General features: G+C 44.7%; 1 protein-coding gene across 2 annotated transcripts in view; it reads right to left on the bottom strand.

The window, feature by feature from the left end:
- ASB16 (ankyrin repeat and SOCS box containing 16) overlaps window positions 1-15569 on the bottom strand; it is a 116350-nt gene that overhangs the window by 79482 nt on the left and 21299 nt on the right. For both annotated transcript variants that reach the window (XM_069237864.1, XM_069237863.1), the window contains exon 2: window positions 10523-10790. In XM_069237864.1, coding sequence (XP_069093965.1) covers window positions 10523-10790 — 268 coding nt within the window. The remainder of the gene's footprint in view (window positions 1-10522; window positions 10791-15569) is intronic.

Below are 15569 nucleotides of genomic sequence, written 5' to 3'. Positions count from 1 at the left end.
TTAGCCTTTGGCTTGCAGATTCGTGCCCCGTCACCTAGTGACGTTTACCCTACTTAGCTTGCTCTGTTTTAGCACATTTATTTAATTATATCTTTTAAGATGGCTGCCTTGTTTTTAGTTAGGCCTATGTTTTAGTTTCATATTATCAGTGCCATCACGCTAAGGCGTCAATATCAAGCGACAAAGATCAACAAATTGTAGATGTTCACATTAGGTACTTTCCCTCTTCACGCCTTTGAGGGAATTGTTTATATAAATTACCATCCCAAGCATGTCTTGTTATCTATTGTTTGGGAACAGACCTACGTCAGGGGTCCGAGCAGATCTGTATAAATGCACCTCACTTAGACAGATAGTCAGAGGGATTCAGACCAGATGCCATCACTGCTATCGATGCTGCATGTCGCCTTGACGCTGACCCAGTCTTCATGTCCCTACGGAGTCTGAGGTAGTGACCTCATTTCAAGGTAATGAGGGTTGGAGGACTCTTCTCGTGGACTTGGCATTGGCAGATTAGGTTTAACACACCTAGCTCTCTTTTAGGTTAGAGATTAGGTTGACATTATTAGGGTATTGGGACATATCTCACATCTTATGTCATTTCATGTTGTTGGAAGATGGTGGGGGTCTTTGTATTAATGACTCTTGTCTTTACCATTCTATTTTGTGCATTATTCATTATCCTAATCATTGCAGCCCATGCAACTTATCGTAGATTGCAGTTTTGTTAAATAAAACCTATTGAAATCTTACTGCATCTTCTTCATTGCCTGTGTTTGATTGAGACATGTTGTTTATGTGAGAAAGGTGTACTCTCCATTTAACCACAACACTCCCTGACATGTCACACTTTAAAGTCCATGCGTAAAGGCTGCCACAAATCACCTCTTACTGTTTAGGTTTTTGGTGAGGTGCTGCTTGTGAGCCGGAAAGGTTTGGACGACACTTGCGACTTGTTATAGGACAGGCGTAGTCACCTACAAACATAAGCACTGTCATTCTTGAACCAGCAGTCTTGCCTACAGCAAGAGCCCAACTATGACATAGCGCCACCAACGATGGTGTTTAGGTACTAATTTACAGATACCCTGATTATTACTGTCTCACATACTACAGGTACCCTAAGTACCATTATACGGAGACATCCGTGGTCTTGGGGAAGATCGTCCTCACCTGAACAGGGAACACCTAATTAGGCTGTAGGTTGTTTGAGCTCGAACTCATAAAAGGACGTTGCTCCCCATTTGGTGTTCCATCTCTTTTACCCATTTTTTAATATGGCTAACGCCATAGACATTTCTGGGAATGATAGACAAGCATCAACATTACACTTAGTAGCGCATGGCTTAACAGAGGAGGGTGGGGATGTCACTTTCATAGTAGAAGCTAGTGAAGCTTACCAAACAGAAACATTCTACTCTTGGGTCACCTTTCCTGAGGAAGACCAAAGATCATTCACATTCCACACATACAGAATTGCAAACGTACCTCAACAGTACCAAGCATACCAGTATTTTTAAATACTGAGAACTTATCAAGAACATCAGAACTGGTTTAATGGCACCCTACCACACATAATAGACCCATGAGATTAGGTCCTTTAGGTAATGAAGGTCCAACATGGCCAATGTTTCCACATACACACCTCACACAGGTATACAAAACATGTACGCAGCAGACCTGCGAAACTTATACATAGAGCTAGTAACACTTTACAAACGGCTTGATCAGTTCGTAATGTGAATTCCGAACACTAGCGCGTCCAGCACCATCAGCACCTGCTGGATACCAATTGGCTAATGGGATTAGTCCACAAACTGTGCATACTATCATGGGTAAAGTACCCACAGAACGAGAGAAAATCCCATTTTGGATAGCACAGATAACAAATGAGCTGGAAGCTGTGTTCCCGCATATGGGACCTCAGGAAAAACATAGAATTATCACAATGTGCTTGCCCTTCGGGATGGTTCCCTGGGTGGATGACTGTGCTACATGGGGTACAGTCTTCGCTGCAATTTATATTACCACACATGGTACCACATGTGCCAATTTACTGGAAGTGTTAAAACAAATACAGAATGAGCACATGACTGCACAAGCCCTAGATTTGGGAATGAAATTAATGCAGAACTTTGATGCAGTCTCCTCAATCATACTCAGTAACATTACAGGGGAAGCAGTAGAACTGGCTATATGCCAGCGTCTCCGAGAGATTCCACACTTGGACCAGGAGAAACAGCTACCGAAAACTATTTCCGACATCTGTACGAGTATAGGACGCGATAGTTTGGGAGCCAAGCCAAAGAAGCTTGAATTACAGAGTATCACCCCTAAGGAAAGTACTAAACAAGCACAGGAGGGTTCTAAGAGGCGCTGGGATAAACAAAAACAATTTAAAGATAGACAAAATCAGAAAGCAGATTCTCCACACCCAGAGAACTCTGACAGGAGATATTCTCTCAGAAATAGGGAAAATATAAAAGCTCCAGACAGATATACTGATTCACGTCCCTCTTGTTCCTTTCAGGACGCAGGGATAGGCCTAGCGAGAGAGGGGGCCATCATGATCGACGTCCTGAATATGTGAAACAGAAGAAAGACTCACCACAGTCTTCGGACAAAAAAGAAGATACGTCCCCACAACAAAAGCCACAGTTTAAAAAGAAAAAGGTGGCAGCACTGTCCATTAAAAATGCCAGTACACTTGAGAACATTGCTGAAGAACAAGACGTGGGTAGTGACACTGTTAGACGGCACAGAAGATGTCACAATATGTCACCAGAGTCTGAAAGATCATCTAGATATGACCAGCAACTAGTGATTACATTGCAGTTGAGGCTGTGGACGGCTGCGTTCTCCCACCTAACAGGGTTTATGATTTAAATATCCAAATTGAGGGAGACGAGGAGCGATATTCTGGGAAGAACTTAGCTGTGATATCCTGCTGCCCGAAAAAGACTGGCCACTCGAGCACGTTCGTAAGCTCCCACATGGGGAAGATGTAATTTTGCCTTCTTTCCCTGATCTTGTTCCAGTAGCGGTAAAACAAGCCTATGCTGTCAACTGGGCTTTAGCGCAGGCACCTGCATTATACTGCAATCATGTAGGTTGGGACAAGGACTCTCTTTGCCATGTGATACCTATCAGGTCTACACCCCAGCCTCAGCCACAATATTCTGTTAAACATAAAGCAAAAGCTCCAGTGAGGGAGATCCTCACTCAGCTTGAATACCAGGGAGTAATTGAGCCCTGTGTCTCTGCAATGAATAACAGGTTATTCCCTGTAGCAAAGCCAGACCATTCCCATAGAATAGTCTTAGACTACAGACATTTAAACAGTCATTAACGTACATATGCTATACAAAATTCACATAGCACAGCACTAATTAATAACATAGTGCGCAAGAAATACAAAACAACCTTGGATATTTCCAATGTTTTTTTCTGCCAGAACTTAGCACACACAGTTGGGCCCTGAATGCATTCTCATTTGGCTCACAAAAACACTTCTGTCATTTGCCCCAAGGTTACAAGATCAGCCCAGGGCTGTTCTCAGCCCGTGTAACATCAATACTGCATGATATTGATCCTGAGGCGTTGTCTTACGTGGATGACATCTATCTCACAGATGACAACCTCAACATTCATCTTGCCAGGGTCGACTGGTTCGTTTTAGGATTCGCAGCCCTTGGCTACAAATTTAATTTTAGGAAAACTAAAATAGCCTTTCTCAGCGTATTGTTCCTGGGATACGAGGTATCAAACGAGGGGAAGAGCTTGGCCCCGCACTTTCTGGAAAAATGTGCTCAACTCTACCCACCTAACACTAAAAAAACTACCGTCTTTACTTGGTTTCTTCAATTTTGGCAGAACATACATTCCTGTTGATGCACAACGTATCAAGACATTCTATGACTTAATACGCCCTGATTTTTCTAGCAGACACTGGACAGTTGAACACACATGCATCCTTAGGGAATTGCAACAGGACAGCAAAACACTTGCACACCAGCAATAATAAAAAAAAAATTGTCATCAGAATAATAGCTGGTGCCATTGGGTTCACTTATGTTACCTTTACCGAAGGCGACACAGTGCCCATAGCATATAAATCACATTTATACTCAAACACAGAACAATGTTTTGCACCCACAGAAAAAAATCTAACTGCAGTTCAGATGGCTGTCATTAGGGAGAGGCCACTTGCCCAAGGGAAATGCATCATTGTCATTAACCCAGTGCCAGCCTTAGAGGCCGTCACCAAAGCGTTACATCCATGTTGGATTCAGTGGGCAACCTCCCTGACTGCCACCGATGTTGACTACATCTTTGATCCAAAACTCCTGACACAAGAATTTCTCCAATACGAATAGGAGTACCCCGCTCCTCTAGATATTTTACCACACTGTCATTTACACTGATAGCTCAGCACAACCAGCGGTAGGTACCAAACATCAATATTCAGCAGCTTGCACAGCCGTGAGCAGAGTGATGAAGGATGGAGTCTTCCACTCTCACAATACCTACACGCAGACCCTATGGGACTGCACAACTCAGTTTGCTGAACTCATAGAACTTATATTAGTGCTAGAACACACAGAGCCAGGAACACTGACTTTAATTGTTTGTGACTCCTACTACTGCGTCCAGTCCAGTCTTACAATGATTATCTTAATCATTGGCGACTGAACGGGTTTAGAGATTCCAAAGGGAACTCCATGAAACACAGAACACTGTGGGGGAGGGTGTCTGATCTTAAGGATAAGCTACCTTGTGTTCATGTAGTACATACATTGGGCCACTAATGTGTAGGAGTGCACGTTATCGGCAACACTTTGGCTGATGAAGCAGCCAAATATGCAGTAGCTCTGGCTTCTGTGGCTGCAGTGACTCACTCTCAGACGAGATTGGATAATGAAATTCTAAAGGCCGTGAAGGCTTCGGCTGAAGGCAAGCCTCTTCCAAAAGCGTACCTTACAGAATACTCTTACCACATCTGTGCACAGAATGTTGCCTACGCAACACTTCCTAGAGTTGAAGATTGAGCGATCCCCAATCAAGACCAGAGAACAGATCTAATAAAAGCAGCGCATGAGGGTGTCGCTTCTGCTCATGCTGGTGTTTTGGCCACAATAACACTCCTACAGAAACGTTTCTGGTGGCATGGTCTATACAAACAGACAAAACAGCACATCCTTTCTTGTGACATTTGCCAGCAAATTAAGGGCTCAAATATCAAACGCCCACTGCAGACATCCCTCTTGATGTCCAGCAGGCCACTACAATGTGTGTACCTGGACCACTGCGGTCCACTCAAACCTGATCGTGCATACAAATACATGTTAGTCACTGTAGATTCTTGTTCTAGATTCCAGTGGGTATGGCCTCAGTGGTCAGTTGACGCTTGAACTGTTATATAAGACTTGCTGATCTTTATCGGTACATATGCGGTTGCATCATTCCATTCAGACCAGGGCCCTGCATTTGCCTCTAAGGCATTCAGGGACACCATGGGGACGAAGGGTGTTGAACTCCATTACTCCTCACTATACCATCCAGAGGGAAATTCGGTAGTGGAGAGGAGGAACCGTGATCCAAAGCAGTACTTAACAGCTAGAGTATAAGGCTCTGGCCGCAGTTAGCTCCATCATCTATATGGGGTCCAAGAGGGCACTGAATAATCAGCCAAGACGGTCCTTGGGGGGACGCACTCCCTATGAGGTTCTCTTTGGGATACTTATGCATGTCCCAGATCTTGATGGCCCCGGTTTGGTGGCAGCAGATACACCTTTTGACATAAATGAATGTCTCACTGTTTTACAGGAGCTTTAGCAATTCTGTGATGATAAATCATCCACCAGTGCTCCCACCTTAGGAATAAGGAATTTACCAACAACTTCCACTGGCTGGATTCCTAAAGTTGGGGATCTGGTTCGTGAGAAGATCACTGTGAAGAAGGAATTCGGTCCATCCTGCAGAGCACCGATCTCAGTCCTGGGAGTACAAGGTACCAGAACTGTAATCTTACCACCGCTGCCTGGTTCCAAAGCAAACAGATTCATTTCCATTGACGATGTCAAACTTCACCATGTGGCCGATCCTGCACAGTAGACCCAGAGGTCCTTTGGGTAGTTCCCAGTCCCCTCTCACTGCTCAACAGGTCATACCTCTTCAAAGCAGAAATAACAACATTACTTCTGACTACACAAGCATGTCTAACAATGCTACAAATACCTCCTCGACCGTGGGGAGGGTGGAAAATGAGCTCTTGCTGATTCCAGTCACCACTTCAACGATAGCACCTGTCCAAGATTTGGCTGTTTTCTACACTACCACTACACAGACTGACGGCACCTTCTACTATAAGCCTCCACGCGAAGTGGATCTGTTGACCGGTAATGTACCTGCTCCTGCGTTTGTAGAGACTGCCTCTGGCTATTTCATCGACATTGATGACTTTTCTTCAGACTCATCCACTTCAGTATCAAAGACACGTAAGCTGTACTTATGGCTTAAACATAACTATTTAATTCACCCATGGAACTATTTATGGTTGCATTGTTCCTATGGATTGATTTTGTGACTGTTTTCTTTTTACTTATAAATGGTCATTACCTTCCTGAACGCTCCTCTGTTGAGCCTGTGGATGAAGTCTTAACTCCCTATCATTCCTCACATAAGGTCCCAAGAGACTTGTCCCTTGTGAACATTTCAGCTATACCTATTCCTGATGGGATATGTGGGACAACGTTCTATTTGATATATACGGGCCTACTGAGGTCATTCAAATTCCATATGTCTTCAACATTTTTATGACTGATGTAATTACACCTGGTGTTGTATCTGATGATTGGGATGTCCAGACAGTTGATTCTATGTTAACTGAAATGAAGGACTATTAAGTAGTTGAAAGTGATGATGTATATACGAATACAATGAGTTATGGGGAAATGTTCTGCTATAACAATTGGGGGCATTACTACCTGCACCGTGCTAACAGACATAGACCAGTACGTAACTACACTCAGTGGGACCACTGTTCAACACCACCTGTGGGAGACCAAAACGTTATTCAGATAAATTTACTTATTTTTCTGGGCATGACACAAAACATCCAGAGTCATATTATTTCAAATTTCCTCCTTCAAAAATTAGGAAAATTTTGCTATCTGATACAAAACTGATTTATTCAGATTCTTTGTTTCCCGTCTTGCAGTTGAAGGTTACGAATACTGGAGGAACACTATTGATTTAAAGAGTGTATGGGGAACATAAGATTGGTAAATACAGGGTAGGGAAGCTTTATTTAGAGCATGCCTGAATCCTGTGCAAATGATCTTTTTAAATGACACCATTCAACAGACATCTTTGTCTGGGGTTAGCAAAAATAAAAGAAATTAATACGCCCAGTATCCCCATACGGGCAAAGTCTGATAATTAGCAATACTTCCTGAATGTCACGGAGAAGAACTAAATGCAAAGGTTCAGGCTGGTACCTATAACTCTTCACTTTCGAGTCCCGGTGGGTGGCTGATTTGGCCAATAGACACAAATGGGTGTCAGGCACGTTTTGTGAATTCCTCAGGGGGTTTCAAGATTAGCTGGCCAGACCCTCTCATTGTCTCGGGTCAACACACGGGTATAGTTACAACATACAGTGTGGGCAAACTGTGCCAACAATGGGTACAGTCTAACACGTTGGCCGCAGTTAGAGAACACCTTAATACTCTTTCTGAGGATATAGACTTACAGGACGTTTTGTTAGGTCCTAGAAAGCCGCGCTCTAAAAGATTCCTCTATGCTATGTATAATGAGATCTGGAAGCTTTCTCAGATAGAAGCTGCTGTGCATTTAAGGCAAATAGATAAGGAAAACTTAGAAAAAGCTTTAGCTGTTGTCGATAATGGCATGAATACTCTGTCCAACAGGATTTATTCCCTGACAAACATTGTGTTGTCTGCAATAGATATCATTCAGACAGACATGTCCCTTTTATATCATGGGCAAAATCAGCTGAGTTCCATGATGCAGTTAGGTTGGACGTTACAGACTTTGAAAAATATCTGAGTTCCTTGGCAGTACATTAACAGTAGTGAATTGTTCACTCCTTTTAAGTTATCTAAGGACAACAGACAATGGCTAAAAGGGAAGCGAGTTTCACTATGCTTCATATAGAGAAGTTAGAAAAGTTGTCTTTCACAGTTGCAGAGAGTCCTTCAACAGTATGGGTCATACATGGCATTATTAATCTGCCCATTTCCACTGTTTGTTTTTTGAAATGCCTAAAACATCATGCTGTGGGCACGTACGAGAGACTAGGCAATAGTTATATTAAAGAAGAGTGGGAGTTGCCCTTTGAATACAAATGTCTGAACGGCGAAACAGAGGTCTTTCTCAGCAGAAGCGAATGCAAGACTACTGTTAGTTATTCCATGATCTGCAAGCAGGTGTCCCTTCACAGCCTTTGCAATGCGGGGGTCGCAAAGTTGGCCTGTTTTCTGAAGGGTACTCTCATCCCTTTAATTCAACCAGCAATTCATGTACTTTCGAATGGAAGTTATGTGGTGCTGAGCGACCAAAGCTGCTGCGCCATGCGACCAGGAATTGCCTACGCAATTTCAGTCTCTAAGGTTGTTACATGTTGTGGACAAGTTTTATTCCCCCCCACACAAGAGATGAAAGTTTCAGAAATGTGGCCTCACATTGATACTGCTAATGTAAATTATGACAAGCTGAGCAGACTAAAGGTGCTACGGTTCCAAAAACAAGTCGCGTTGACATCAGCTAGAGAGAAGTATGCTCTCCAGATTGCGAAATCGTCAGCCGAGATACAATCCCTATTAAATACCAACTTCCCCAAGCATTTTGGAGAGCTGGTATAAATCTTTTTCAATGCTTTGTGAACTACTGGGAGTGTCCACTTCTTTAAGACTGCTGGGGCTGGATTTGTGTCCAGCTTCCAGACTGTATTCGGAGTCATTCCATCAGCCATCAATTCACTCTTTTCAAATGTGTTTTGCGGCTTTCCTATAATTTTGGCATTGATTGGCAGAATACTGCTGCTATTTCTTCTGATTCGCAGTGGTTCTGTCTTTCCAGCTACACAAAGCAATGGAGCCACTGCCACCAGCTCACCTGTGCTGTGAACGCATGGTTCAGGTCTTTAATCCTCCGTTGCTGGAGGAATTGGAGCGTAATTGGTCATTGTCATTCCGACCACTTCTATGGTGCGTGCAACCAGTCTTTCACTGCGTATGGTGCTTTTTCAAACACTTGCCTACAGTGTGTCTTGCTGTTACGCCAGTGCCTCCTGTGGACCAAGCACTGCTGATGTCCCCGATGAGGGTTAATTCACGGTCGTGCCCCTTAAGACTAAGGCTGATTCGTGAGGCCACTTATAAGCCACCCTTGGAGAATGATCTGGCTCTTTTTGGCGCTATGGAGAGTGCCACTCCTGCAGATGGACCTGCGCAAGAGACTACTAGACTACTATGCACTTCTGCTCCGTGGATCCGTCTGCCCATCCTGTGATCGGTCTAACATCTGACGATGTGGCCTCTTTCCTGAGGTCCTTTCCATTTGATGGCTTCGAAGATGCTCTTCAAGATCATGACTATTGTTAGAAAGATTTGCTGATTGGCTTATAATACCAAATTCAAAATTTGCATTCATTGCCCTTACTTTGGCTTGCTGTGCTTGTCATGGTCGACATTATGGGGGTGATTCTGACCGCGGCGGACGGCGGTCGCCGCCCGCCAAGCGGTTCCCGCCGAAAGACCGCGGCGGTCATTCTGGCTTTCCCACTGGGCTGGCGGGCGACCGCCGAAAGTCCGCCCGCCAGCCCAGCGGGAAACACCCCTCCCACGAGGAAGCCGGCTCAGAATGGAGCCGGCGGAGTGGGAAGGTGCGACGGGTGCAGTTGCACCCATCGCGAATTTCAGTGTCTGCAAAGCAGACACTGAAATTCTTTGTGGGGCCCTCTTACGGGGCCCCTGCAGTGCCCATGCCATTGGCATGGGCACTGCAGGGGCCCCACGACACCCCATACCGCCATCCTGTTCCTGGCGGGTGAACCGCCAGGAACAGGATGGCGGTATGGGCTGTCAGAATCCCCATGGCGGCGCAGCAAGCTGCGCCGCCATGGCGGATTCCCATGGGCAGCGGAAAGTCGGCGGTACACCGCCGGCTTTCCGCTTCTGGCCGCGGCTGTACCGCCGCAGTCAGAATGCCCGGCGGAGCACCGCCAGCCTGTTGGCGGTGCTACCGCCAACCTCCGCCATGGCGGTAATTACCGCCAGGGTCAGAATGACCCCCTATATCTCTTTGTATGTTTTTTAGCAATTTGGTTTTTAACACAATTGTAACTGTGATTTTTAGCTAGTTTTATGCTTTCAGCTTTTAGTTTAGCACTTTTTAACATTCTGTTGCATCATCTCTCTAGCTCGACTCTGACATTCTAACATTCAAAAACACAAACATACACCCAAAACATAAAAACACCAATGAAGCTTACACTTACTGGAAGGAGCCTGGCGTGGAGCAGAGGTGCAAAGGGGCACTGCCATCCTCAGACATAAGGTTGGGGTTGGCCCCGTAGCTAAGCAGGAGCTGGACACATTCAGTACGATGGCTGACACAGGCATCATGTAGTGCTGAGCTGCCGCCGATGGTGCTGTTGATGTCTGCCCCTTGCTGCAGAATGTGCTTAACACAATCTGCATAGCCTCTGGATGCCACGATCCGTAAAGGAGACATTTCCTTTGTCTTTGGGGTCAACGACCAGAGTCCTGTACAAGGAATAAAAAAACATAAAAGTTTTAAAGTGTATCCTTCCACAAATGCTGCTGAGGGTGTAACAGTAAAATCACCAGATCAACTAGCCCTGTCTTCTGGTCTCAGGAATTTTTTTAGAGTGAGGTACATTAAAATTAGCTTGATCATTTTCATTTTGCTTGCTGGTAGGGAGTTTAGCACCTCTGGCAAAGTGAATTTGAATTCAGGTAGAGTATTGACTTAATAGAGTTGGATAGAATTGGGAGTCTGTTTGTGTCTGGGATCTAGGGAGTGTGTTAGGCATGCTAAGAACCTAGGAATGTGCTGTGTAACCTGTATTGTGAGGGGTGAATTTGACCATCGACGTTGATTCACCAAAATGCCAGGGATTGCAGAACTAACACAAGAGCTCCTTTGACTATGATCACACCATATGTTAAGCCCCTTTTCCCAGCCCTGGTCCTTTAATAGACACTTTATTTGCTCCTAGGCACTGAAAACTCCAGAAGGTTCTGATTCACCTTCACCGCCCACTTCACACCAAGAAGCACACCACCAAGAAAAACAACATGGCCTGGTACTAGCTCTTTCTTATGAAGGAAATTAAACCATTCCTTACAGAGAACGGTGGTGGCAAAGACCCTCCCAGACCCTCAAGGGCATGTTAAATGCTGCACTATTCCTCATCAAGATCTGAAGAAATATGACTACATCACCCCCCACTCTGATGGAACTCCACTGGCTCCCCCATTTTGGTTTGCAGCTTCTTCAAAACCAGCTGCATCATCTGCAAAGCCATAATGACCACTGAGATCCAACAAGTCCCCAAACAGGCATCTAATCCACCTTACCGCATCTGTGACATTGCAAAGAGTCCAGAAGCAGGGGTACTTCCTGCCCCATACTGAACAGCTCGCACCGCACCCTGTCTCCGGTCAGTAAGATCAGTGAGCTGGAGCAATAGCGCCCTCTGGATGCAGCAGTTCTTTCTTCTGTGGTTCCAGTGGGTAAGTATGTGAAGCAGTGGAGTTCCTGCAGATGGCTTCTGGACTCAATCACAAGCACCTCCACTTGTTACAGAAACTCCTGACATGACAACACAACAACTTCAGTGGTCTTAATGGCTTCTCCTATCATACAGGATTGCAAAGACAGGCTACAGTCTTGATCAGGTCAGATACTCCAAATTAGAGCCCCAGAGGTCTCAGTGGCCCCCTCCTCGGACAAAGGGTGTCACAGACACAAGCGATGGCCCATAGTCTTAGTTGCATGGGCGACGGCCCCAACAATGCCACTGGGAGTTATCCTGGCACACAGGGGTCACAGTCATGAGCAATGGCCCCAAAGAGATCAGTGCTACTTGACGACAGCCTGCAGCTTCATGGCAGCCGCGACAGGGGATGCAGACTTCTGCATGAGAGTGGATGGCTCTCTTGCAACACCGGCCCCGACTGGACCAAGCGCCTAACACTCTGCTCAACAGGATATGCTCACCAAGATCCTTGACACACTCCTTCCAGGTTCTCTCCTACTCCTAACAGAGCACACTGATCTTAGCAGGCAGGCAAATGGCTGGTGCTTCAGGCACAGGTTATGCATCCTTGGCTCCTGGGTGATGGTCCCTTACTCAGATGGGAGACTCTCAGATCTTAGTTCCCAGCCCTGATTCCAGAAGCAAGAAGTCTTGGCAATCTTCCCTCTACTGATGAGATGATGGCACGTTTGTGGCACATTTCTATCTTTATAGTCCATACCAAGACACATATGTGATTTAGGCTCATATTTATACTTTTTTAGCGCCGCATTTACGTTTGTAAGTTTGCGCCGCTCTTGCGTCAAAAAGTGGCGCAAATGCGGCGCTAAAAAAGTATAAATATGGGCCTTAGTGTCTGGCCTCTGAAGTTTGTATCAATGGTAACAGCACCTTAAAAGTCCTCTCTCCTCTGCACTGCTGTTTGACCACAGCAGAAGTGGCTCCAATTCTGAGTGACCTACAGCACAGACCAAGGGAGTAAGCAGGGACCGCACATGGATATGAACCTCCACTGAAATATGCCCCATGAAAGTACATAGTACTAAGGCTTTCTCTTTATCAGAATCCCTGGTACTGTCAACCTTATCAGCCCCACCACTCTCCCTGACAATGGACCCAGGCGCCAGGGACCAATAACTCTTCCTGAGACCAAATGTGCACATTGAATATGCCCAGAAGAAGCTCTGCTCCTGCCTCTCCAGTGTGTGTGTGTGTCCTTCCCTGGCCCTCAGGAATGGCACAATACATATCTCCTGCCTAGTGGGCGCATTCTTCACCTCTCCAGGCCCTTGGCTTCCAAAATGGAACCCACAGGCCTCCATGTTACAGATCATCCACAGGCACACACACATGCAACCCAGCACACACATGCAAGTATCACGCTCTGCCCGGCACTATATGCACCCCAGGCAGTCCAAGGAAGCACTTCCTTACATGCCTACACCAGATCAGATAACAACTGATAATTGTAGCACCCTGCAAAATATGCCCCAGAGAGATTATGTTAGTTTGTAAGGTCTTTCAGCACAGCAGTTAACTGATTGGTTAAGAAATCTGAGCCCGCGAGGAGCAATAGGTGCAACAAATGGCAATGTTAGATCAGAAGAGACACCAGAGAGAGACAGAGCAGTGATTGTGCCCAGATTGAAATTAGAACTAAATGAACTGATTATGGGAACACTAGAGATGGAGAATTTAGAAAAATACACAGAAGATGAATTGCACTTCATGTGCAAAGACGTTACCCAACGCGCAGGACTGACTTAAGAGAAGTTAGCAGAACTGGCTGAGAAATATGAAGTGGATTTAAAAAAAATCTAAACCCTTAAAGAGAAGTTACAGATTAGAGTTTAGTACCAAAGAAATTCATAACATGAGACAAGACTGGAAAAATAACAGGAGTTGCTCAGACTCACGATAACAATCAGGATGAAATTCAGTGAGTCCAAAGATCCCGAATTCCGAATGGACAATTATCACCAGTACAACAAAAGCAGGTTCCACAAGCCCCTATGCCACTGCAGCAGGTGATTGTTCCTTAGCAAAACATGAATCAGATGACAAAAGTAAACACAAATCAAATGGCAAGTGTAAATCACATAGCTTCACAATTTTCCTTGATATACTTAAGTGATGATGAATTCTTAGAAACATTTCCCCATGATGGTTCTGATGATGAGGATTGCATGTTAGCTGCGTCCTTAGAGGTAGTTCAATGTGGTCCCTATGTCAATGCAAGTGTAACCTTTGGTTGACACTGGAGCTATACGCTCCACTGTCAGAACAGCAGAAGTACCAGACTTGCCCCTATGAGGAAGAATAATTCAGGTAATTTGAGTAGCAAATAAGCAATTGACAAAACCTGTTACAGAACACGTCTCAGTAAAAATAGGTTAATTTGACAATAAGCACTAATTGGTAGTTTGCAATTCAAGTCCAGTAAACTTGCTGGGACGTGACCTGTTGTGCAAGTTAAACTGTTCCATTAGCTGCACACTAGATGTTCCCTGTAAAATTGTAGAGCAGTACACACTTGTCACGCTGTATCCAGTGATGACATGTAATGATTTGCCAGAAGAATTGCAAGACACAGGCATTCCTGAAGTTTGGGATTTTTTAGGAAAATGTATAGGTCTCATAAAAAGAGTTGAGCCAGTCAAAATCAAAGTGAAGCTGAATGCAGTGCATCCAAGAATAACATAATACACATGACACCCAAGATAGTTGCAGGAATAACCCTTTTGATTGAGAGTCTGATTGAGCAAGGTGTTCTAAAAGACATTTGGGAAACCCTTGTAATTCCCCTATTTTTGGATTGTGGAATCCCAATTGAAAATATTGCATAGTTCAGGATTTGAGAAAAGTAAACAAGATTGTCATTCCATGTTGTCCTGTGATACCAAATCCAGATGTCATTTTATTGCAGATTCCTTGAGAAGAGGAATGGTTTACAGTCATTGACTTGTGTCAGGCATTCTTTTCCATTCCCCTCCATGAGGACAGCGAGTCCTTTTTGTACTTAAATTTGGCAGTCGTATTTTAACATACTGTTGTACTCCTCAAGGGTATACGGAATCAGCATCAATCTTTAATCATATTTTGAAAAATAACTTAGAGTTCTTTATAATGCCATACCATTCAGTCTTAGTGCAGTATATTGATGACCTGTTGGTTGCATCAAATACATGAGAAGCATGCAGAAGAGATACAGTAGCTCTCTTGAATCATTTAGGAGAAAATGGACACAAAGTTTCTCCAGCAAGGTTGCAGTACTGTAAAAAACAAGTCTGATACTTAGGTCACCGCAATGAGAAAGGTGCAAGAAAGATGTCCCAAGAGAGAATTTCAACAGTCATGCAAATTAATCTCCCAGTTACTAGGAGGGAAGTCACAATGCTCCTGGGAATGATTGGCTATTGCCCCCAATGGATTCTGAATTTTCCTCTTATATCCAAGCCCTTACAAAGATTGACACACAAGGATGTGTCTGATCCAGTACCATTGATGAAGAATGCATGAAAGCCTTCCCTGAGCTGTGAGGAAACTTGTGCCTAGCCCCAGCTCTGGGAATGCCAGATTACAACAAATGTTTTTCTTTTTACTATGAGAGGGATGGATGTGCTCTCTCTGTTTTGACAGAGTTACATGGCAGTGCCAACACGCCTGTGGCTTTTCAGCCACACTTGATCCTGTAGCTGCTGCCTTGCCTGACTGTTTAAGGGCTGTGGCTGCACTAAGGGTCAGGGTACAGCAATGTGAA

Source organism: Pleurodeles waltl, chromosome 6 (assembly GCF_031143425.1).
Source record: "Pleurodeles waltl isolate 20211129_DDA chromosome 6, aPleWal1.hap1.20221129, whole genome shotgun sequence".
NCBI lineage: Eukaryota > Metazoa > Chordata > Amphibia > Caudata > Salamandridae > Pleurodeles > Pleurodeles waltl.
This window is presented reverse-complemented; position numbering and strand designations above follow the sequence as displayed.